Source organism: Xylocopa sonorina, chromosome 9, assembly GCF_050948175.1.
Source record: "Xylocopa sonorina isolate GNS202 chromosome 9, iyXylSono1_principal, whole genome shotgun sequence".
Classification (NCBI taxonomy): Eukaryota; Metazoa; Arthropoda; class Insecta; order Hymenoptera; family Apidae; genus Xylocopa; species Xylocopa sonorina.
In genome coordinates, this window is record NC_135201.1 from 11,218,948 (window position 1) to 11,241,230 (window position 22,283).

The 22,283-nt window shown below is 38.5% G+C and overlaps 3 protein-coding genes and 1 long non-coding RNA gene across 8 annotated transcripts; 1 reads left to right on the forward strand and 3 right to left on the reverse strand.

Moving 5' to 3' along the window:
• Positions 1-2,787: 2,787 nt before the first annotated feature.
• On the reverse strand, positions 2,788-6,149 carry LOC143426918 (uncharacterized). 2 transcript variants are annotated; one of them, XM_076900649.1, is made up of 4 exons: positions 5,857-6,149; positions 4,283-5,275; positions 3,741-4,201; positions 2,788-3,536 (listed from the first exon to the last, which is right to left on the reverse strand). In XM_076900649.1, exons 2-4 carry the CDS (start codon positions 5,244-5,246, stop codon positions 3,528-3,530), a joined length of 1,434 nt encoding a protein of 477 aa, XP_076756764.1. In that variant the 5' UTR covers positions 5,247-5,275; positions 5,857-6,149; the 3' UTR covers positions 2,788-3,527. The 2 variants fall into 2 exon arrangements, with proteins under 2 accessions (XP_076756764.1, XP_076756763.1); XM_076900648.1 differs by having other exon boundaries at positions 2,788-4,201.
• An 896-nt stretch (positions 6,150-7,045) lies between these two features.
• Positions 7,046-9,470, reverse strand: LOC143427237 (uncharacterized). The gene is made up of 5 exons (XR_013102281.1): positions 9,456-9,470; positions 9,255-9,298; positions 8,946-9,053; positions 8,518-8,665; positions 7,046-7,554 (listed from the first exon to the last, which is right to left on the reverse strand). It is a non-coding gene; the product is annotated as an uncharacterized LOC143427237 (long non-coding RNA).
• LOC143426880 (uncharacterized) lies at positions 9,262-12,152 on the reverse strand. 4 transcript variants are annotated; one of them, XM_076900596.1, is made up of 4 exons: positions 11,419-11,536; positions 10,614-10,992; positions 10,004-10,278; positions 9,262-9,693 (listed from the first exon to the last, which is right to left on the reverse strand). In XM_076900596.1, exons 3-4 carry the CDS (start codon positions 10,214-10,216, stop codon positions 9,631-9,633), a joined length of 276 nt encoding a protein of 91 aa, XP_076756711.1. In that variant the 5' UTR covers positions 10,217-10,278; positions 10,614-10,992; positions 11,419-11,536; the 3' UTR covers positions 9,262-9,630. The 4 variants fall into 4 exon arrangements, 1 of the variants encoding a protein (XP_076756711.1); XR_013102202.1 differs by lacking the exon at positions 9,262-9,693 and adding an exon at positions 12,045-12,152 and having other exon boundaries at positions 10,217-10,278; positions 11,415-11,723; XR_013102201.1 differs by lacking the exon at positions 9,262-9,693 and having other exon boundaries at positions 10,217-10,278; positions 11,419-11,840.
• Positions 12,153-13,104: 952 nt separating this feature from the next.
• Ric8a (ric8 guanine nucleotide exchange factor A) lies at positions 13,105-15,564 on the forward strand. The gene is made up of 9 exons (XM_076900595.1): positions 13,105-13,303; positions 13,376-13,515; positions 13,722-13,831; positions 13,895-14,351; positions 14,422-14,668; positions 14,743-14,887; positions 14,970-15,117; positions 15,195-15,314; positions 15,386-15,564. Exons 1-9 carry the CDS (start codon positions 13,226-13,228, stop codon positions 15,510-15,512), a joined length of 1,572 nt encoding a protein of 523 aa, XP_076756710.1. The 5' UTR covers positions 13,105-13,225; the 3' UTR covers positions 15,513-15,564.
• Positions 15,565-22,283: the final 6,719 nt, after the last annotated feature.

Below are 22,283 nucleotides of genomic sequence, written 5' to 3' on the forward strand. Positions count from 1 at the left end.
AAGACAAACACTTCCTTCAAGAGTTTCTTAGGGTAATATATTTCATAACAAACTTGTACAATTCTAGTAACATACGTTCGCATAGTGGAATTGGGGAAACCCCGTATTCATTGTGGAGAGTGTGAAACACAGAAACTTACAATTAATCAAAAGTGCGATTTCATGTGTGTGTTCGTGTATGCGCGTATGTACACGTGTACACATGCACGTGTGTGCAAATTCTCAACGTAGCGAAAGAAAAAAAAAAAAATCAGTCTTAAAAAATAATACGACGCTAGATTTACATTACGATAGAAAGGCAACTCTTCCCCTTAGAACTTGTCTGCTTAAACCGTGATTATGTACAAACTTATTTCGATCTAACTAGCATAATTAAACATCTAAATTTTTATAAGGCATCGAAGAATTGCGTCTACGCGGCAATTCGAATCGGCGATTAAAATCTCTATCATACGGGTACAAAATAGAGTCCTCGGTACCAGATTAAAATTTTCTATATCTCTTCGCCTGTGGCTCGTTTGAAAAACTTCACCAATTTTCATATATAAATTTCTGACGTTTCCATTTTCCATTTAATTGGATTGTTTTCCGTAAAAACGTAAAGAACATCTCCCCGAACGCGGACTTTGAAAATCGTTGATATGTCTTTCAGCACCTTCTTACATAAAAAAAACTTTCTCTTCCTCTATTTTATAAGTTATCACTCTCTCTCTCTATATATATATACTTTCTTCTTTGTTTTGAACACATTGTTTTCTTGTTTATATAGTCCTTTTAAATACGTCTCAGTCTAAGCTTCCGCTTTAATCTATGCTCGTTTAATTGAACTATTCATTGTTCTGCTTATTATACATTTATCCTTTCGATTCGACTATTTCTTTTTATTGCTATAATATGGATTCAACGTAATCACGTTGGAAAAATCAGTCGTATATAAATATCATTCTTCTATTTCATAATCGCATCGCGATCAGTGTACAGGTACTGCGTTTACAAATTCTATTATAACTAACAAAAGGTTCCTATTTTCCCCCTGAATCTTATGTTTCGTGAATCTAATCACTTGAAATCCTTCTACACCCTTCACTCGTGGTCCTCGCGGTAACTATTGAAGAAAAAAACTATTAAACAGTGTAAAACAAGACTCAGTTCGACATCAAGATACATATACGAGGTAATAGAGTGTTAAGGCAGCTTTGGTTTGTACTTATCGATAAGTATCCTGTTTTACAGAGTGTTCGGACACACTTGGAAGAAATATCGTGGATGCAATTCCAAAATACAAAGGTAAGACGAATACAATAACGACCAAATTTAGCGTCAGGCTTCATTCTCGAAAGGAATGGTCGTAAATTTCTAAAATTATCTTTCTCTCGCAAATGAAACTCCAAACGCAATCCTGTCTCGTTCCTGAATTCTTCTCATTTTGCTTTGTGGAATCACATCTTCAGATTTTCCTTGACAACGGATCCCGTTGTATGAGTTAATGGTACAATGGAACTCGTCTGGAACCGTAGTCGAATTAGAAACAATGGACAGTCTCCGTGGAAAGAAGTGCTCTAGTTTTCTATGCTTAGTCGCGGACAGGATTTCACTGTGCAAAGTGTTGGTACAAATGGAACCCCTTATCTCGTGTTTGTACTTTCTGGAAAAAGTTGAGATCTTATAAAGTGACTATGCGGCAGATACTATTCTAACAGAGATTACATGGAAGTAGCAGCTCTTTCTTCGGTTTCAAACAATTTACTATGAACACGTTATACTGCCTCCGCGTCGGATGGATCCTTACTGTCGCACAACGTCTGAGATCTATGATATATACGTGAATCTAGATCATCCTATATATCATCAAATGATCCTATAAATCGTTACGCTCGGCCGTTGGACGGCGGTCTCAACATATATCTGAGAAAACTGTATATCTCGTATTCTTATAGCTACACGATAATTAAAATTTATATCTGTGTTCATAATATATAATATACTTTTTATAGCTTATATAATATAATATATATACTCTTCTTTTTCGTGTATACATATATCAGCGTTTGTAAAATAAAACACGCATGGTTTTATCGATCTGGTAACGCAGATTCGGCTCTTATCAGTCTTAACGTTAATAATGAACGATCTTGTTCGTTGTACAATGAGGTAGTTCGTTCTATTGTGTGTAATTATGCGTTAACATTTGAGCAATATTGCAGCTGTATCCCAGGGCCATTGATCAGTATAACGATAAATGTAATCTTATAATTAGCAACAAATTAACAGCGATATCATAACACGAAATTATTCGAAGTGTACAACTCCCTTAAAACCTTCGAATCTCTGCCTTTTTTTCCCCCCCTATCCCCCTTTTCCTCTGCAATTTCAGATTACATATACATGCCCTATTGGCAGCATTTAATGCTAAGGATAGAAATATCTTTCTTAAAAAAAGATAGATTAAAAACAAAATCGATTAAAATAATGTACACTTTCTCCGTTCGCCCGCCTACCCTCCTTTCCTCTTTTTTTCACGTAACATTATCGTGTATATAAATCCATTAAAACTCTAAAGTAGTACTACCACGTAGATTGCAAAATGAGAAAAAAAAAAAAAAAAATACGAATGAAAACATCGAATCACAATGATTATAATTAATTAAAAAGAAACATGCATATTCACTGGTCCGAAAGTGTTTAAAGCTTAATGCGATTCGAAATTAGGTTCTCAAAACCTCGGAGCACCCTCGCACGTAGCGGGTCTCCAGCTTCTCTGTTTAATAAACCGTTTGAAACGTATCCCATCGAGCGTCTATAACCGAACAAAAAAGATATCGAAACGAAAATTACATATACAATTAATTTAATTAATCATTCGAGTGAAAACACCTGCACCCGGCTATGCGTGGTTCTCGTTACCATTAACAACTTTTAACAAGGGTTAACGATACTTTCTTTATGCCGTAGAGTCCCCTTATTATAGCATTTTACATTTACAAGCTACAAGCTTCCAAAAAAGGCACTATATTCCATGATCGTCAGCATTAGGCTTTAACAACTTTAGAACCCAATCATCGATTATATTTCAGTCTCTTGGATCCGTAACGTATGAATCAGTCTTGTGTACGGTAGCTTGAGAAAAGAACTCTAAGAATCCCATATATCTCGGTGGTTTTTATACCGGATTTCTAGCAAATATATATATGTATATATATATTAGATTAATCTGGTTTATGGCCTACTGTTACAGCAACACCCCACTGCTGATCCCTGAGTTATTTTTTGTTTGACGCTGACTTACTTAACTGGCTTCCGCTTAGCTGTGTCTTTCCTCCATTTAAACATTACCTTGGCGTTCCCTCTGAGTGGGACAAACGTGGGACTGTCCCTAAAGGAATGGTGTCCCGTGAAACAAAGAGCAATGCCCCGTCTCAAAGCGTCGCAATCTTTGAAACTCCGATGCGTTACGAAAACGAACTATCCGTAGTTGTTTCATGGGACATCACGGATATCCACGTCTAATTTCTCCTAAATGGATGCCCTTAAATTACCTAGAAACTTGACATTCTTGTCATTGTAACCGAGGAATAGTACGTCTTGTTGCTGCTAGGGGGGGGACCCCCTAGCGATAACGAGGAGAAGAATTGTAAGAGCCTTGGTTAATTGTGACTGCATGAATCGGAACCAACGTTCTCCTCGTTTTTTATCGCCGACGTTGGCGGGACTATCACACAAACATCAGACTTACGACTTACAGAAAGATCTTCGACCTGATCCTCGTTACTTTGCTGTTTCACTGAATACACTACAGGGCTAGCTGTACAACGAGCGCTGTCCAAGATCACTCGGTCCACAGTGTCGTCCCTGGACTTGTACGCGTCGAATACAGTCTCGCGGCCCTCGATCACGCTGGTGTTCTCGTTCTCATTTTCTGAGAGGGCACCGCCGTAGATGTTGCCGTTCGAGTTGCCGCCTATCCCGTACGGGAAGCAAGCGCCGCCGCCGTTCGACCCGCGTTTGAATGGCCGCGACGTCGTGATGCCCAGCTTCTTCACTTTGTCGTAAAGCGTTCGCGATGGTACGCCGTACTTACGTGCCGCCTGCAACGCGCTCATCCCGGAGCGCACCGCGTCGATCGCGGACATTATGTCGTTCCTCGTGTACTGTTTGTACCGTTTCCACTCTGGCTTCTGCGACGGCACGTAATTGACTATTTCTGCGGGGATAAGCAGTTTGTTACGTTTACCGCTACGATGGCAACTGAAATCTCCTATGCTACTACCTTGGCTACGCTTACCCGGCTTCACGTCCGCGGAATACGACTGTGGCGAAGGTTGTTTATCATACTCATCCATCATGGATACATCCGCGTAAGGGCTATGCGCAGGCTCCCCCTGTACCACGTCTGTGCTGCTGCGTCTGTCATTCTCGTTCGACAAACCGTTACTGTTATTCCTGAAGTGACCCTCGTGGCTGTCCGGGTGTAACAACGGGATTCCCTGTGAGCTGTCCGCGTGACCTTGACCCAATACCGTTCTGAGTATCGGCGTGTCCTTGTTCATCAGTATGTTGGACAGCTTCTTGCGTTTCAACGGGGAGGTCTCGAAGCCGTTGTCATAGGAGCCGGTTAGAATGGAAGTGTGTTGATGTGGCGGCACCTGGTGACTCGAGCTGGACGTGTGGGACATGGCAAGCCCCGACAGTGACCACATCGGTAACGGTAAACGGTTACTACTCCGATCGACTGGCGATTTCCCGTAAACATTGTACGTGGTCCCTGTAGAATGCGGGGGAGACGTGTGTCCGCTGCTGTGAGCCGCACTGCTGGTTGTACTGGTGCTAATGGCTGGTGGAGGTGACACAGATGTATCCACTTCCTCTCGACGACCTTGGGAACCATTTTCTTCTACCAGGCCCTTCACCTTCAGTACTTCCGCGACCTTCAGTAATCCACCTAATTGATCTTGAGCCACGTTTACTTCACCCCGATACATATACTCCAAAATGGCTTTAATATCCGAATACTTTACGTCTTTCAATACGACAATAGGATGTTTGCATGGTAAGTCCATGAAGAGGGTCTGGAAGTACGAGGAACACGCCGCCAGGACCATCTTGTGGCACTTGACAGAGGCGCCTCCGTCCACTGCCAAGGTCACGTCGGTGAATGCCTCGTTTTGCAATAGCTCGTCGAACACCGTCAACAAATTTGAACGATGATTGTTCCAGCGCAGACAGTATTGTTGTGACGTGCTCGCCATTTCGGGCAGATCGATTAATTGATCGAGGTCTAAAAGAGATTATCAGATTTATGAAACGATGCTGGGAAAATCGGGACTTAACTAGTTAAGCGTTCGAATGTTCCAAAAAGTGGAATTTCTCGGCACTGAACGATCGTCTAATCATTAAAGCGTTAATCGAGAATGAAATTCATGAGCGATAGTAATCCATGTGGCATGAGTCACCCAGTCCAGTGAAACCACCCTAATTTAACTCGTTCCTAGAAAACTCGTAAAAGCCAGCTTATAGTCCTGCGCATGTGTAGAAAGCGTCGTATGTGCAACGTATACGCGAAAGTTGAAATTCGAACAGTAACATCGATACATTTTCAATACGTAAATGAGACTTTTAAGCGCAAATATCTAAGAACGAACTACCAAGCAAATATTCTGATAAAACGGTAAAGGTGTTTGGACATAAATTATTGTTAAAATTCTACCAGTATCAAAGTCGATGTTCTGTATCGCGCAAATCGATCAAACAGAATTTCCATCTTTTGTAACACCGTTGAACATAATCGTCGAATTTTTCGGAACATAGACGATGACGCAATTTTAAAGCTATATACGACGCAGTATTGCGAGGACTTACTCGTCAAAATGGTCTCCCTTTCTTGGAACGCTAGGCGCGGTGCAGCGAGACTGTTCAAATGGCCGCCGAGGAGTACGCGAGGAGACGTACAATTAAGTTAGCGTACGTGTGCACTCGCATTCATCACTCAATCCCCTCGAAACCAGCATACGAGAACGATTGCCGCGAGAATCCTACCCCTAGTGATCGCGCATGGCGTGCGGGTGCGCGTGCGTGCATGAAACCGCCGATCAAAACAAAGCTCTCCTTTCACATCCCTTTAATCCTCACCAATTGCCAAGCCTAGTTTTTGGTAAAAAAAGAAGAGACCCCAGAGGATCTCATTTACAGCAGCACAGTTCCACGAGAAGAATATTTTATTTCTGTATCTTATACTTTTCCCTCTCAGTCTATCTTCTCTACTGTAGTTTCAATGTTATCCCCGTCTCAGAATTCGCAAGGTTTTTCCTCCTTGACATTCAATTATCTTCACTGACGTTCGTTTTCATGGCGGACCCCTCGCCTTCCTTCGTGATTTCGTGTAGTCATACGTCGACGATTAGAATCTTGGAGGGCAAGGAGCGTCAGTAGCTGGCCGACACGCGATACGAGTGCACACCCGCAGCAACACGAAGTCAAAACGCGAGCGAAAACCCTCTCCCACGGCCTACTCGGCGACCACTGACGAGCCGTGCGTGGAAGACACGCTAGGACCGAGACTGGTCATGGCTTTCTTCGCATAGGGGTGGTCGTGCGCATGTGTTCGTGCGTCGTTTTATCGTAGCTGTGTGTGTGCGCGCCAGTGGCGTAACCGGTGGCCCATCATGCTAAATATTCCGGTTTTGGTATTCAGACTTTTAAACTTGCAGTGTAAGTATCGCGTAGAATGAATGAAGAATGTTAAAAATAAATGGACGGTGCCGGAGGCGCGTGCGCAATAAAGAAAATATCTTTGCCTAACAAAGGAACAAAACGGCCGGATGATTAGCTCACTCGTTTACCAAGCAGATTATCAGCATGCGAACTATAGTCTCCTGATAAGGCGATTCGATGAATTTTATGTGGAGCGCATTTCCTCCAACATTTTCGTACGGATACATATTACAAGTCAATTTCGAATATGAAAATAATCGAAACAAAGTGGAGAATTGTTATGTCTTGCGGTATTATAATTATAATTGCAAACTATGGCAGTGTTTGTACTGGTAATGGTTTGCAAGTTCAACTTTATGTATTCTCTAGAGTCATACCACTCCGGTAGGTCAAGTTATGTTGTGTAAAAATAAACGTAATCCATAGGAGATTCGTAAAACGTAGTTGAGGAAGATAAATAACGCTTGGGTACGCCAAAGTTACGCCACTGAATAGCACGCACAAGGAGACTTGCACAGGCATCGTCGTCCCTGGTTGCACGATCGGCCAATCACACTGCGTCTAGGCCAATATCCTGCGGGGTACGACACATACACGTGTAACTGGTGCATGCTTGTACACGTATGCGCGCATGGATGACTATACGGCGTCGTGTGCGTACACCCACGTCTTTTACTCGCGTATCAGCGCTAGCGATGGCCATTAGATTCCCTTTTTCTCACAAGTTTCCGAGCAACAGACTGACTTCTTTATTTCCTTGAGAATTTTTCGTCATAACTTTTCTGCTCTCTTGGTTTTCCATTTTAATTCATTTGGTGCAAAAGTAATTTTCTCGCTTTAAAGAACCTGAAAATAACAAGTATTTTAGTATAGCATCAGAAATAGTTACTGAATTGATTAAAAAATTACAGGCATTGAGCGATTCTTGAAAGTCAAATATAAATTTGTGAAAAGTATGAAACTTTTCGAGAAAAGTTTAAAAATTGAACTTTGCGTTGCCTTAAGGCCATCACTAATCATCGTCGGGCCCCCGGTACGATGAACGAGAAACCTGCATGTCTGTATGCGTTCCCGAAAATTGCCACCACGCCCTGGCTTCGATGCGACCGCTGATTGCGCTTGCGTCCTCTTATAAAATCCTCCAAAAACTTTTCCCATGTCCCATGACAACCTCCACATGGCCGTGCAAATCAAACAATTTTTTCCTTTAACGCAACTAACCACGTGTGTACCTTTTTATTCTCTAGGCTTAACTTTTCATTTTTTTTTACTTTGCAATAAATTTTAAGTGTCATTTCCTCTTAACCAGATATAAGAAAGCTATCATAAAATTTCTCTAAAGTATTAAAAATATTCATTGCCAGGATGACAATTACAATGAATACTCATGTGACACTAAGTACAAATAGAAGAGTGAATTAAAAGCCTGAATGTTGGATGGCTAAAAAAACTTGCTAGTTCCCTCCTCTTTAGGTCTCCTTCCCTGTACACGGACGCACGTGGACGCCGTTTCCTGTTTACCAGGGCTTGCGAAGTGGCGTATTAAGAAACCGGCCGAAAATATGCGGCTCTCAATTCCCAGCCTTATCTCGGCCATAGTTCGTACAGCGAAAGAAGAAAAAGAGACGATAAAATAGGCAACACGATATAAGAAAATCATTTCCCTGCGTGCTTGCGTGCACGCATGGCCCGTATATTGGTAGATATGTGTATGTCTGTGTGAGTGCGCCATCGGTCGAGGCCCTTGGGCGAAGAGAAAGACGAGTGGAAAGGGGGAATGCGAAGCTGCTAAGGTGAATCCTTGTATACCGTTGCGCCATCGAAAAAATTCCATATTTGTCGCCGGCTGAATACGACAACCTCGGCTAGACTGCTCCCACTTCCACATTAAGGACTGCTCGGTGAATTCTAATTTATAAGTTTAGAATATGCATTGCATTTTGAGCATCGAGGATACCTGAAATTGAAAAATTATTTTAGAGAATTGTTGAACTGTGTAAGAAATGAATGATATAATACAATTTTTATATCCTGCAAATTATAAAATTAAAACGATAGCTAAAATATGTATAGAAAAAATTTGTAAACGTGAAATGTAATTAAATTGTTTAAAATTGAAGTCGCAAGTTATCTTTTTAACGACTATGACTCTTGTTTCAAGGTACATTCTCTTTAATATAATAACGAAATAAGTCATTGATATATGTGACCACGCTTAGTCATAGTTTTAGGCTTACACGCAAGGTTTTAAGTGTATCGCAGTTCCACTTAATGAAACATCCAATCCGGGTTCCAGATTTAGCAGCAGCCTGCTGGCCTCTTGTTTCAGGACGACCGGATTTTCACTGAAAAAAACGCAGGACCAACGAAAAACATCAAGGGACTGTTGCACGCGTTCCCAAGAGGTCGTTAAAAAAGAAGTTAGACGATTTTCTAATGGAGGAAAAAATGTGAACAAGCACGAGGAAAGCATATATTAGTGTGATAACTATAGCAACGTTGCACATTATCTATCGTGAGCAAAGCGATGATAGAGGGATACCAACTGTTTGCTTATCGCCTCTACAGATAGCACGGAAGTCTTGATTCCCTATTCTCGCGTATTTTGTCGTGATCACTCTAGAAAATTATATATCGTAACAATTTTTTTCCTATGAAACGAAATAAACGAATCGAAACGAATAAGTATAATTTTATTACTTGTAAACGTTAAGTTGTGTAAAGAGTTGCAAACGGAATAGGTAAACCGTTAGGTCCGCCATGCGTATCCTTTTTATGTAAAACATATAGGAGAACCATGTAGGTGTAGGTTTTCTATAGAGAGGGGAGTTTCACATGGGTCTAGGCTGGTCTCAGTTGGAAAGGTGGATGCAAGCGGCTTTTCAATCCCCCCGCCTCTACTCAAGAGGAACCTGTTTCTCTTTATATGCGCTTCTCGTTCTTCTGACTTCTATGGAAAACCGTCTGAAATTTTTCTTCCATCATCTGAGCAAAAGAAAGAAAATTTTAATCTGTTAAACGCATTCGAACGATCCATATAATGTTTATCTAACATTTCATCATTGTTTTGGACCAGTTCCTTTAAGTTTGCAAGTAATAAAAAAGATTTAACTAACAAACTGTTCAATTTAAACGAACTTTTTCATATCCATTGTTAACTCACATATGTAACTCATTGTGCAATTAAAATTGCGTAAAAAACAATATTCCGCGTATTATCATATGTATATATTTTTTTGCTGACGTAATTCCAGTCCTGATATTTTGAAAAGAGAGAGAAATCACATAGAATTACGCTTGGAGGTCGACGGTACAGGTGAATGGGGCGTTGCACCCGGTAGCTACAATGAATGGCTATGGCACCAGGGCTAAAGTAGATCTTGAACGGTAGGAACAAAGTGCACTCGGTTACACGGAATAATTGCACTTGACGCCAGAGGGTTCCTACCGGCCCGACAATACTTTCGCTATTGTACGGCCAACAATGTATCAGCAGGTAGCCGATCATCGATTGGGGATCTCCTCCGGTCAATGGCCTCGCAATGCACGCCAAAGCCTTTTCACGTGCACCTAATACGTAGTGTTAATGCAAGAATCAGACTCTCTTTGTATATTTATCTAATTAAAATTCTGATCAAATTATGATAATAGTGCAAGTGAAACGAGATGAAAAATGAGCTTAAGTTGTGTTATTGGATATAAACACTAATTCGATAGTACGACTTCTAGAGTGTGGTGATGACCGACGTATGTACATTTTTACAATTCTCAGCCTCTTAAATGGCGGTCTATTGTATTTTCTTAATATCATTCTTAATAATAATATCCTCGAAGAAACATGAGATTTAAATGATGGCGAATCAGTGCATCTCGTATATGAAAACTATTTCGAAGAAAATACGTACCATTTCGTAACGTGAAAACGCTACTAGATGATTATTCTGATTGTCCGTTAAGATTCTATTGGACCATCAATCGGCTACAACATTTTCGGTATTGCAATAAAAAGAAGCACAAGGTGTATCCTACATGCAGAGCCAAGGTTTATCTGTGATGGTGTAGTGTCAGTGGGTCGACACCCGCAAACCGGTCCTGATCACGTGGAATGTGAGCCCGCAGTGCGATGTTGCCACGTATATGCATGATTTCCCAAATGTGCATCCCACCGCCGAGGCCTGCTGCACGCAACGCGCGTGCACACACACGCACACTCATCTCTCCCTCTAGACTTTCGTACGATTTCGGGAAAATAGAGTCTAGGGCCCGAGTTTCACCAACCAGCCGCTGAAATAATATTCAGAAGTCAGTTTCCAACTAATGCATTATATTCCACAAATGTATGTTATAAAAATATGTTATACTCTAAATTCTAATGATTTATTTAACAATATTTTATTCGTGTTTATAGTAATTGGCATTGTTATTACTAAAACCGAGGCAAATATTATAAATATAACTCTTCTAAAGATCTAATCTGGTTGTTAAACAGCTATTTAAAGAGCAGTATGCAATATAATTACAGTTCGCATTTAAGCATAATAGAAACGGGATTTCCATTGCTGTTCAAACATGTTTTTGAATAAGTTTCGCTAGAATTAATAGCAAACCGGCTTTACGAGCACCTTCCCCGAGGCGGAGAAAAGATAAGAATACTGTCCCTAACTCGTTTAGAAAGTGGCGCATAATTTACGCATCTATGTACGTACGTACTATTCCTGCTTATTGGACAACCCTACCAACCAAGGTCATCTTTCCTCTATTCTCGCGCGTCCTTTTTTATGCTCAACCGAGAATGGGATAGAAGAGTTTTTATAGCAGTGTGTCCTTGGGGCCTGACAATGCCAGTGTGTTTCCTGTGTAAGGCACCTGTTGTATCGCTGCTCTTTTCTACGACCACGCCTAATGTGCACATCCGATGCGATCGAAGCATTATTTCTTTCATTTTTGGCTTCTTTTTCCCTACTTTTCCTCTCCCTGTTTGTCTCATTCTTCTCCGCCGTTAGCTGTGCGAGCGTCTGCGAGCCAAAAATAGCCTCAGATTTAAGCGATAGAGAGTTTTTTGTGACGCGACGAGAAAACTGTGCAAAAGTATAGAGGGTGAAAAGATAAGAATAGCACACGAACATAGGGGAAGAACGTTTTGCTTGAACGATAACTTCTCGCCTTTAAATACCCGATGGTATTGTGCATTTCCAGATTGCGTTACATTACGAACTGTAAAGGAAGTCATTGCATATTGTGAAAAGAAGGGCTTGGAGTTTCAACGGTGAATTCCTCGTGCGAGTTACAATCTGAAAATTCTACGCCAATGCGCACGAATATCCTGCTATACCAACCAACGTTTTTCTCGTCTCGCCTTTGTGCATCGTGGCATCTCTACCAGCAAAAAAAAACCCGGTAGTTGAGCAATTACAGGAATGTGATGTAATCCGCGTTCGCTCGCGCGTGCGTGCGTCAGTTAGAAGGACAGAGAAATGTCCGTTGCTTGTTTTTGTCCGCGGAGGGGAAAGTCGTTGAACCAGATCGCCGGAGCATCGACCACGGAGTCGACGGCCGGTAAGTGGAAGCCTCCGCGAATAGAAACCTGTTTCCCCTTGACCGCGAGTTCCACGCCCTTTCACCGGGCCCCAGAATTTCCCTAGAAACGGCCCTTATATGTGTTACAGGGTCAATCCCTCGATAGAATATTGGGAAGCGGAAGCGTCGCAAGTAATAAGCACCCGTCTGTCGCCTGAAAAGAATACAAACATTAATTCTCTGAGAAAGGTAGGACAATCTCTTTTCTTTCAAAATACATTATAATTTAGAAGATTCATTTTAGTGTCTAGTAAGACTAGCCATTACGATAATTAGTCTTTTGCAAGTTATGATTTCGTTAGCATGGAAAATACAGAGTACTTACGATAATAATAAGAATAGTATTGCAATAGGTTATATGCGAGACCTTTTTCTTCTTCTAATAAATCCATTATCTATTCTCAACTTGTACCTGTTCAAGAGTTAGCTCAGTTCTTGTTCAAATCTCAAGTAACTCAAGATGAACGCTGTTAAATTCGAGTATTTGGTTGGTGTTCAAAGTTCTTCGTCGTTGTAATGAAATTCGAATGGAATGAAGGTGTGACCGTTACTACCTGCAAAATATACAAGCAATGTTAATTTATATAGTTATCGATTCGATGATAGAAATCATTTCTTGGTGAAACTTACCGTTGTACAAGTAAATACTTAAGTATGAGAAGATATTAAATAGAAATTACCTTCGTGTACATTTTCATTTCAACTTACACTTCGCAGAACGAAAAGGATGTCTCTTCTTGCGAAAAAATTCGGACTGATTCGCAGGAGTTTCAAACATTTGTAATGGCGCCCGGTCCCGTGCAGATGGCGCGCAATTCGATTAGTCCATTAAAGCGACCTGTACTCGCGTGTAAAACGTTACGCAGACGTTTAAAAGTCATCAATGTTATGAATTAAAATTAATTTCGAATTTTACCAAGTACATCATAGTGATGCCAACATGGAGACGTTAGTGCATAATATTATCTCAGACACGGATGATAAAATTTTGCAAGACCTTGTCACGTTTCAGGAAAGTGTAAGTTTTGAAGCTTTGAAAGATCATTTTACAAAATATTATCAATTATATAAATTGCAATAATTGTTTCAGTACGGGACTAAATCTACATTCGAAGAATTGAACGATGACCAATTGCGGGCAAAGCTATGGGATAAATTATTTGGTTGTCTGTCGGATAATTCACAGTCACCTGTTCATTACAATTGTTTGTCCACTTTGCGTATACTCAGGTAATATACCATACCCTAATGTCATTCTGTGTACTTGTATTAGGTGTATTATGTGGTTTTATACTTTGCTTTACTTTCATAGAATTTTTATTTCTAGCAGAGCATTTAAAACTTTTCTGCCACCACTTTGCGTTATTCCTTTAAACGTAGCCTTAACATTTCTCACTATCACTAAGTAATTCTGTTATTTTTCTCCACTAACGTAGCAGAGACAAAACAAACTTAAATGAATTAATCACAGATGAAAGAATAAATATTATATTAGATAATGCGGCTCTAAAGGAGACAAACGCAGACCAAAGTACCTATAACAATGGTAAGATTACTATATTGTGACAGACACGAAGTTTCTTTGATTTTAATTCAACTTGTTTTACAGTTACTATTGAGGCTTTGAAACTGTTATGCAATTTGATTTTTAATAGTACAAAGATACAGCAAGTATTACCAACAACATCGTGTCTATCCTGTTTGATCAAACGTATGAGAAAGTATAATAATGCCATTCCACGTGAAGTAATGCTATTTGATACGAGAATTATATTCCTAATTACTGCCTTCAATATTTCCACGAGACAAGTCATTCAAATGCAATTGAATGGAGACGAATGTTTAATAAAAATGTTAGAGAACATAAGCGTTCAATGCGATCGCGATGAATTACTCGTTATCAAGGATGATAATGCGACGTTAGCATGCGAAATTTTAAAAGCATTATTTAATTTGTACATAAATTCGGACGACGCAACAGAGGAAGAAGAAAAAAATAAGAATTTAGTTAGAATTTTGTATAAATTGTTACTGTCGAAATGCGAAAAAGAGGATGATCTTCGGAGGTATAAGTTCTCTCGTCTAAACATTTACAATCTACTTATTGTACCACAGTAATATTGTTTTCCGTTTCAGTGATATTGCAGATCTACTAATAGTGATACCGTACAATTGTTATTCACCAATTATACCTCCAACCAAAGAGAAACATAAGCAAATATTCCAAGGTGTGGACATAAGCGCAGTGTCAGTTCTATTAAAATTCTTAGACAAAAGATTAAATTGTAAGACAGACTTAATAGGGAATCTCAGTCCAATCGTTACTGCCTTTATCAGAATGGTTAAGGCTGAGAGATTGATACGAAAATACACAAGACTACGGGTAAACAGTTTCGTTCAGATGTTTCACATTACCGAACTACCTTGTGTAAACTATTTTCCTTCTTATTTTATTAGATTTTACCTCCGTTGAAGGATGTAATGCATCGTCCCGAAGAAGGGAATACCTTGAGGGCCAAGTTGTGTAAATTATTAACATCCCCTGTAATAAAGATACGAGATCTCGTAGCAGAGTTCTTATTTATACTATGCAAAGAGAATGGTAAGATTTGTGTATTCAATACTGGTATAAAAGAATTTGAAAAATGTTAATTTTTAAATGATAATATTAATGCTACATTTAGTTACTCGCATGGTGAAGTATACAGGATACGGGAACGCTGCGGGGATGTTTGCGAACAAAGGATTATTGGGACCAAATAGAAGGAAACCAGCTTATTCTTCTGAATCAGAAGACAGCGAAACCGAAGAGTACCTGAAACACAAAGAACAGTAAGTGCTTCTATTTAATTAACATTCTAGTTGCTTTGATATGTTAAGATTGAAAAAAATTGTTTGTTCTATTCAAGAATTAATCCAGTAACTGGCTGCTTCGAGCATCCAAAACCCAATCCCTTAGAAGGAATGACCGAAGAACAAAAGGAGTACGAGGCTTTGCAATTAGTTGGTCTTGTTGACAAGCTAACGAGGTCAGTATTTCTTTGCGTCTTCATTTGATTTATATTTCGTGCGATTTTTATATCAAATTGTTTCACTACAGGAAAGGAATAGTACAGCCTTGCAGGATCGGAGACGATGGAAAGCCAAAGCCAATCGAACACGTCCTGGAACTGCAAGAGGAATTACCAAAACAGCAATACGGTCGTCGAGACTCTGATTCTGATTAAATGGTGAAAGCTAATTACTGTATATAAAATTGTACGAAAAGATAAGTAACAAAGTAAAAGTTGTGACACCATAATACTTAAAATATGTTCTTTTATTTTCGTACCTTAATTTTATTGCTGATCGAGTCTTCAATGATCCACAGGAATCTGAAATGTATCTTTAATCGATTGGCATCGATTACCAATGGAGAGAATACTATGATAGGGTTTTGGTTTGCTTACTTTATTGAAAAAAGAACAAAGAACAACATTACAAATTAAACAATTGGCAGGAAATAAAAAATATAACAGTTTCCAAAATCACATGAAATATTTTAAACATTACAATTTTGGTAAATTATGTTATGTGCTTTCGTGAGCATCACAATATATTTATTATTGCATTTTGCAGCCTATACGCAGACAAGAACGTATGTTTCCCTACATGTTTCAAAGAACTGCATTAGTTTGAGTTAATTCTTTTATCTCTCTCTCTCTCCCTCTCACACGCACATACACACTCTCTTTCTCATTTGCTTGGAAACGTGTCCCGCGTGGGGTGCGAAGATATTGGGTGAATTGACAAAGGTAAATGACGGGGACAATCGTTTCCTTTCCTTCGTTCAAAGAAGAAAAAAAAAAAAATATAACTCTATGAGCGATTACGAAACGCAAAAAAACGTTTTAGTATAATAACTATGCGTAACAGTTTCACAAAAAGGTTCTGAAAAATCTAGAGCTGTGGCAACATACGATCAGCCCCTTTCTCCTCCCATTTTTCGCTCGTCCCGCGAGAATACCTTTCCAAGCAAAACGCGCGCGCAATACATTTGACAAATATATAAGTAGCAAATGTTCTCCACATATATCTTTAAATACGTAATATTAATAATAGTATGTAGATTAAAATATTTTATTTTCGTTTTATATTTTTTTCATTTTATTGTTGTTTGTAAAAGTGTATATAGATGTGTATACGTATAATACCATAAATTTGAATATTCCATATAAAAATGAAACTAAAAATTTAGTAGGTACCGACGTAGAGAAGAAAAAAGGAAAAAAAGGAAGAGAAAAAAAATATGTTAATAATAATATTAATATTAATAGCAGCAATAATAGTAAAATAATAATAATAATAATAGTAATAATAATAATAATAATAGTAATAATAATAATAATAATAATAATAATAATCATAATAATTATACTAATTAATAATAATTATAATAATAGTAAGCGAAAATCCGCGTTAAATGAAAGGAGAGACCTTGCATTTTATATACACATATACATACGTACGTACGCATACTGCGCGTAATATACACACATACATATATGTCTTAACACTCACGTGTTCCACATATGTATATATATATATATAGAAAGATATGTATGTATGTATATTACATAAGACTAGGTTTAATAAACTTTGGGGAAATTCGGAGCGGGGACATTAAAATTAGATTCGTCAAAATTATAGTTCCTGTATCCTTTCTTCCGTTTTTAAGAACTCAATCTTGAGAAACGGAAACACATGTACATATGTACACAATATATGTACGTATATGTAAACATATATATATATATACATATATCGAATTACTTTTGAAAATCAAGTTCGCAGTCATATGTATATATATATTTAATCTAAAGTTTCAGGGGGTGGGGCGGGGCGGGGCAAGGGGGAACAATCGATTACACGGTCGATATATGCCTGTGCATTTCCTTACATGTAACCGTACACAATAACTCACACGAAATAATGCAATATCTTTAGTTTTGTTTTATGTTTACAACGCGACCATGCTCCTTAGCATCCCATTAGCATATATAAAAAATATATTTGAAATACACGCTTTCTCCATATTGCATTTTTACCATTTCTCTCTTGTCTTGTACTATTCTTTTATACAGTTTACAGTTTTGAAGTATTTAAACAACATTTCGGAACATCCTTTCTCTCTCTCTCTCTTTCTCTCTCGCTTTCTTTCTTAAAATCCATCTCATTTTCACGCATAGTCCCGTCTAATAAAAAATACCAATGGAGGTTTCAGGAAAACATGGTTCACGCTTTGCGAACCGCCTGCGAAAATTTCTCTTCCTCTCATCGCTTGTCAGAAACTGTTCCGTTTCGTTTATCATCTCTTACTTTCTCACACTATTTATTCCCCTTCATTTTCTTTGTTTTTCCGTTCCCTTTTAAAATATACGCTCAATATCCAACAGATATCGTGTTACTTTAACCACCATCATCGTCAAAGACGATCGTTTCCTTATTTAATTCCAGTATACAGGAGGAGTTCCACTTAACATATGGCTCGGCGTTCGTTTTCACTTTTATGTTCCCTCGCTTTCTCAATCTGTACAATAATATAGGTCAGCAAACGTTTGATCACCCTGTCCACGACACTACGGTTTCGCCTAACGTCTTCAGGACTCACAAGTTTTGATTCGTTTCTTCTGCCTAAACGGCAAGAAGATATTGTTATTGTGATATTGTCCGTAAAAGCTTAGTAAACGGTTCAAATCCAGGGGGATTTTAGTCAAAAACTCTCCGCGACGAGCAAAAAGTGGCCTATCGGGGGGGAACTAACTCCCGCGATTCCCTTCGTTCCTTCGCCAAGGAAGACTACGACAATCGACGCCTGGCAATCCTTTCACGGTTCGTGTCGAAAGCTCGAGTAGACTGGATCATATTTTCCGTTCGTATCCTTTTGAATCTTTTATGACTAGAATGTTTTCGGAGATGCCATTTCCCAGGTACAAGACATGGTTGATCGTTGAACGAACTTGAAGAAACACAACGAATCTCGAGAGCTCGGTGCAGGACACATAAGAGAAGAACAAACCCTTACGCTAAACGAAATATCTCCTATCCAATGGCTGTGACGGCAACCTGGGGAATCCATTCGAATGGAATAAAATCGGTTCACCTTCAATTGCAATGAAACGTTACGCACGACCTCCTCGAACGTAGCTTACAGATACGAAATAAGTTATAAATTATAAATATAATATTTTATCGTGCGCATCATTGCGCATTGAACCAACCTCGTTTCTTCCACGACCTCCTCGTATCTCTGTCTTTCGTGTGCTTCGCGTCCCTTCAAGATCTTTGTGACTGGCGGCTCGAAGAGGCATCGAGGTGGCAAATTGAAGAGATCCAGCTGCCCAAGAGGAACGCCGAGCCAAACGCTAAGTCCAATTACCAAGACCTATTCAAGTAGAACTTTCGCTGCTAACGAGTGTACAGGATTATCCCCGTTAATAGAAGAAACTTTGTTCCTATCTTCTCGCCGAGGACGTATCTTTCTTCCTTTAATAAACTGTCTTTCAGTCCTAGAATCGAGTGTCGCCTTTAGACAGGAAGGTGCCCTCCGCCGTTCCAACGCGGGAGGGCCGAGTTTCTCGTTGGAAAAACGTGAAAATACACACAGAGAGATCACGGGAAACATCGAAGGGCGTGCACCGTGGACGCCGATGGAATGCAACGGTTTCGTATTGGTGTGTGGCATTTTTTTTTTTCTTTTTTCTTTTTTTCGTGTCTGTGTCCATTTTCTGGTCGATTTGATATGTCAAAGAAAACATCTCCGAGAAACGAAAAAAGAAGGAACGTGTGTCTCGTGTATCGTTAGTTTAATATCAAAGTGAACGCTGCTTTAACATACACGTGTAATTATATCGTATATAGTCGTGAGAGGAGGAAAACAAGGAAAGAAAAAAAAAGAAAAAAAAAAAAAAGAAAATCAAAGAAGTCGTATTCCCTTTACTTCGCTCTCCACTCTCCCTCTCCCCTTATCTCTCTCCCTCTCAGCCTGTCCCGTCCTATTTTTTTTTCTTTTTAACTTTTCCGTTTTAAGTATTATTAAACGTCAAGTAACTAATGCGAATATAAATAAAGCTATATCAGACGCTTATCAAGGAATGAAACCAAGTTTTTTTTTTTTTTTATACGCAGCTACGCGTTTCGCTCTCCCTCTCATTTTCTCTCGCCCCTCTCTCACACGCGCACGCACTCATCCTCTCCTCTGTCGGTTTTCCCACTTATCAACTAATCATAGAATACATTTAAACATTTGTACTTTAACTGACTAAGCAAGGATTTTTTATAATCGTTTAATATTCTTTCTTATCTCATTTTTTTCATTTTTATGTTGTGTGTGTGTATATATATAGATATATGATATATATATATATATATATATAATTTCTTTTTTCCCTCTCTTCCCTTTTTTGCTCCTTTCTCTTCCCATTTCCTCATACCCTTAACTCTAAAACCACTGATACCCCGTGTATTTTCTTGTTTTTTTCTTGTTATATGTATATATGCATATATAAACGGAACTTAATGAACGAACCATTATTAAATAAATATCAACGAGGAATAAAACATAAAAAAAAAATATATGTATATATATATATATATGTACGATCGCGATCAGAGCGCTTTCCCTCCCTCTTCGTTCCGTTCGTTAAATCACGCAGTCTGTGTTCGTTCTTTTCTTTTTCAACTTTCTTCCGTTTTGTTTTTTTTTTTTTTTTTTTTTTTGTAAAGTTTTCTCTCTTTTCTGCTTTTTTTGTATTCGATTTTCGTCTTACTTTTATTCTCGTTTGGCACTAAACAATTTCACTACGCGCGACGGGCCAAAGAATCGTCAGAGAATTCCGAGGATCGAACTCTCGCGTTCGGTTTCGTCCGTTTCCAGCTTGCCTGCGAAGGGAAGCTTCTCGTTTCCTCTCGATCGAAGCCAACCGGGGGCAAGGAAAAGAAGAAACCGTCGTTTAACGAATGTGGAACGAGGGGAAATGGTCGTGTAGAAATTGTGACCGTTTTGGCACTCGCACGATACACCGCGATCATCGATCGGTTATTATTTCTCTTCAGTGTATTGTCTTGAGATCTACATCTTGTCTTTTTCAACTTAGAATAAAGAAATAAAATAAAACAAAAAAGAAAAAAAAAATGCAAAGTCTTAACCATTAATTACTCTTAAATTAATCTACCTTTACCAAGGGAATCTTGTTGTTAAAAAATATTAGTAATGACTATAGTAATAGTAGTAATAATAAGGGTAATAATAATAATAATAATAAGGATAAGATTAAGGATAGCGATAATAAGAATAATTATACGAATCTTTAAAAGCATAGCGCAAATCAATTAAAGAAAAGTAAAATAAAAAATTCGATCTCGCCTTGCGCGAAGAATTTAAAATTGATGGCGGGTCGAGAGGCAACGAGACGAAGAAAATCTATGCCTTTCGTCCGAAAGAGAAATCGAAACCTACCACTTCGTAGTCTGAGTATTCGAAATAAAATAAAACAAAACGAAAAACAAGAACCGACGAAGAATAGCTGAACGACTAAAAGAAAGAAAAGAAAAAAAAAAGAAAAGAAATCTATTAACTAAGAAACGAAACGAAAATTGCGAAACGAAGAGCAACAATGATCGAAAAAAAAAACAAGGAGGGAGAAAAGACAAACAAAAAATACAAAAGTGTAATAAAAAAGAACGTCGAAGTCACGCGGGAAGGAAAAAAACGGAAGAAAAACGCCGTTCAAATGACGTCATAAATACTATTAAGAAAAAAAATATATATATATATATATATTTATGGAAAACCAGAAATGGTGTCCCTGCTTCGTAATAGTAATAATAATATTAATAAAAATAGTCATGTGAAATGGTAAAACGCACGCACCTAAGGTCCGAACAAAGTGAAAAAAAACAACACAATTCGGTATATATAATATGTATATAAATATGTTCTTCAACAACCGACACAAGAACACATTAATGCCACGACAAAGGTAAAAAAAAAAAAAAGGAAAAAATAATTAACGTTACTTATAAAGACGACCTATAAGAAATGAGTAAAGCGATGGAAAAAATGCCACTTTAAAAAGAAGAAAAAAAAATAAGGAGGAAAAAAGAGTAACAAAAGAAACGTGAAATCGTTTCGCACGTAGTAAACTAATAAAATATGGTTCTCGCTTTGAACCGTCTTCTATTCTATCTCTCTCTCTCTCTCTCTCTCTCTTTCCACCCCTCAACTCCCTCTCCCACCTGTCTTCCGCTATATTTAAATCTTTGTACAAATACACGTCGAATAATGTAACGCTCGAAGGAAAAAAATATTTATATATGTATATATGTATGTACGGTTCTCTTATTTCTCACTCCCCCAGTCTCTACTTCCTCCCGACTCGTCAAGTGAATTTCCTCGCGATGCATAAAAGTCATGTTTCGATAAAATGTCTGAGCAGATCGTTCCAGCTGCCAATTTCCATTTAGTCAACGTTAAAACACCCGGTGTAGAGATATAAGGACTTTGGTTTAAATTACGTTCCATTGTGGCTGTAGCAGGTGAACGGATTCGCGGCAACGACTTCCGGATGGCCACGATTTCAAACTAAAAGAAACCAGTAACCACGAAAAGGCAAACGTTTCTTTTTCTTTCATTTTTTTTTTTTTCTTTTTTTTTCCAGGACTCTAGGAAGACTATGATTAATCGTAGGCTAGAATTCAGTTAATGTTGCGTCTTTTTTTCACTTTAAATTCTATCGTTAAAGTGTATATGTATATATTATATATATATATATAACATATATTCTTTTATATATTATATATATAATTGTATGCATAGATGCCCCGTCACGATATCCGCAAAAAACACGCGATTTATCTTCTTTTTTTTTTTTCTTTACTATATCGTTTAAATGTGATGCGACCTCCGAAATCAGGAACATATTTCATATATACTTAATTTTCGCGTCAGTATTACTTCC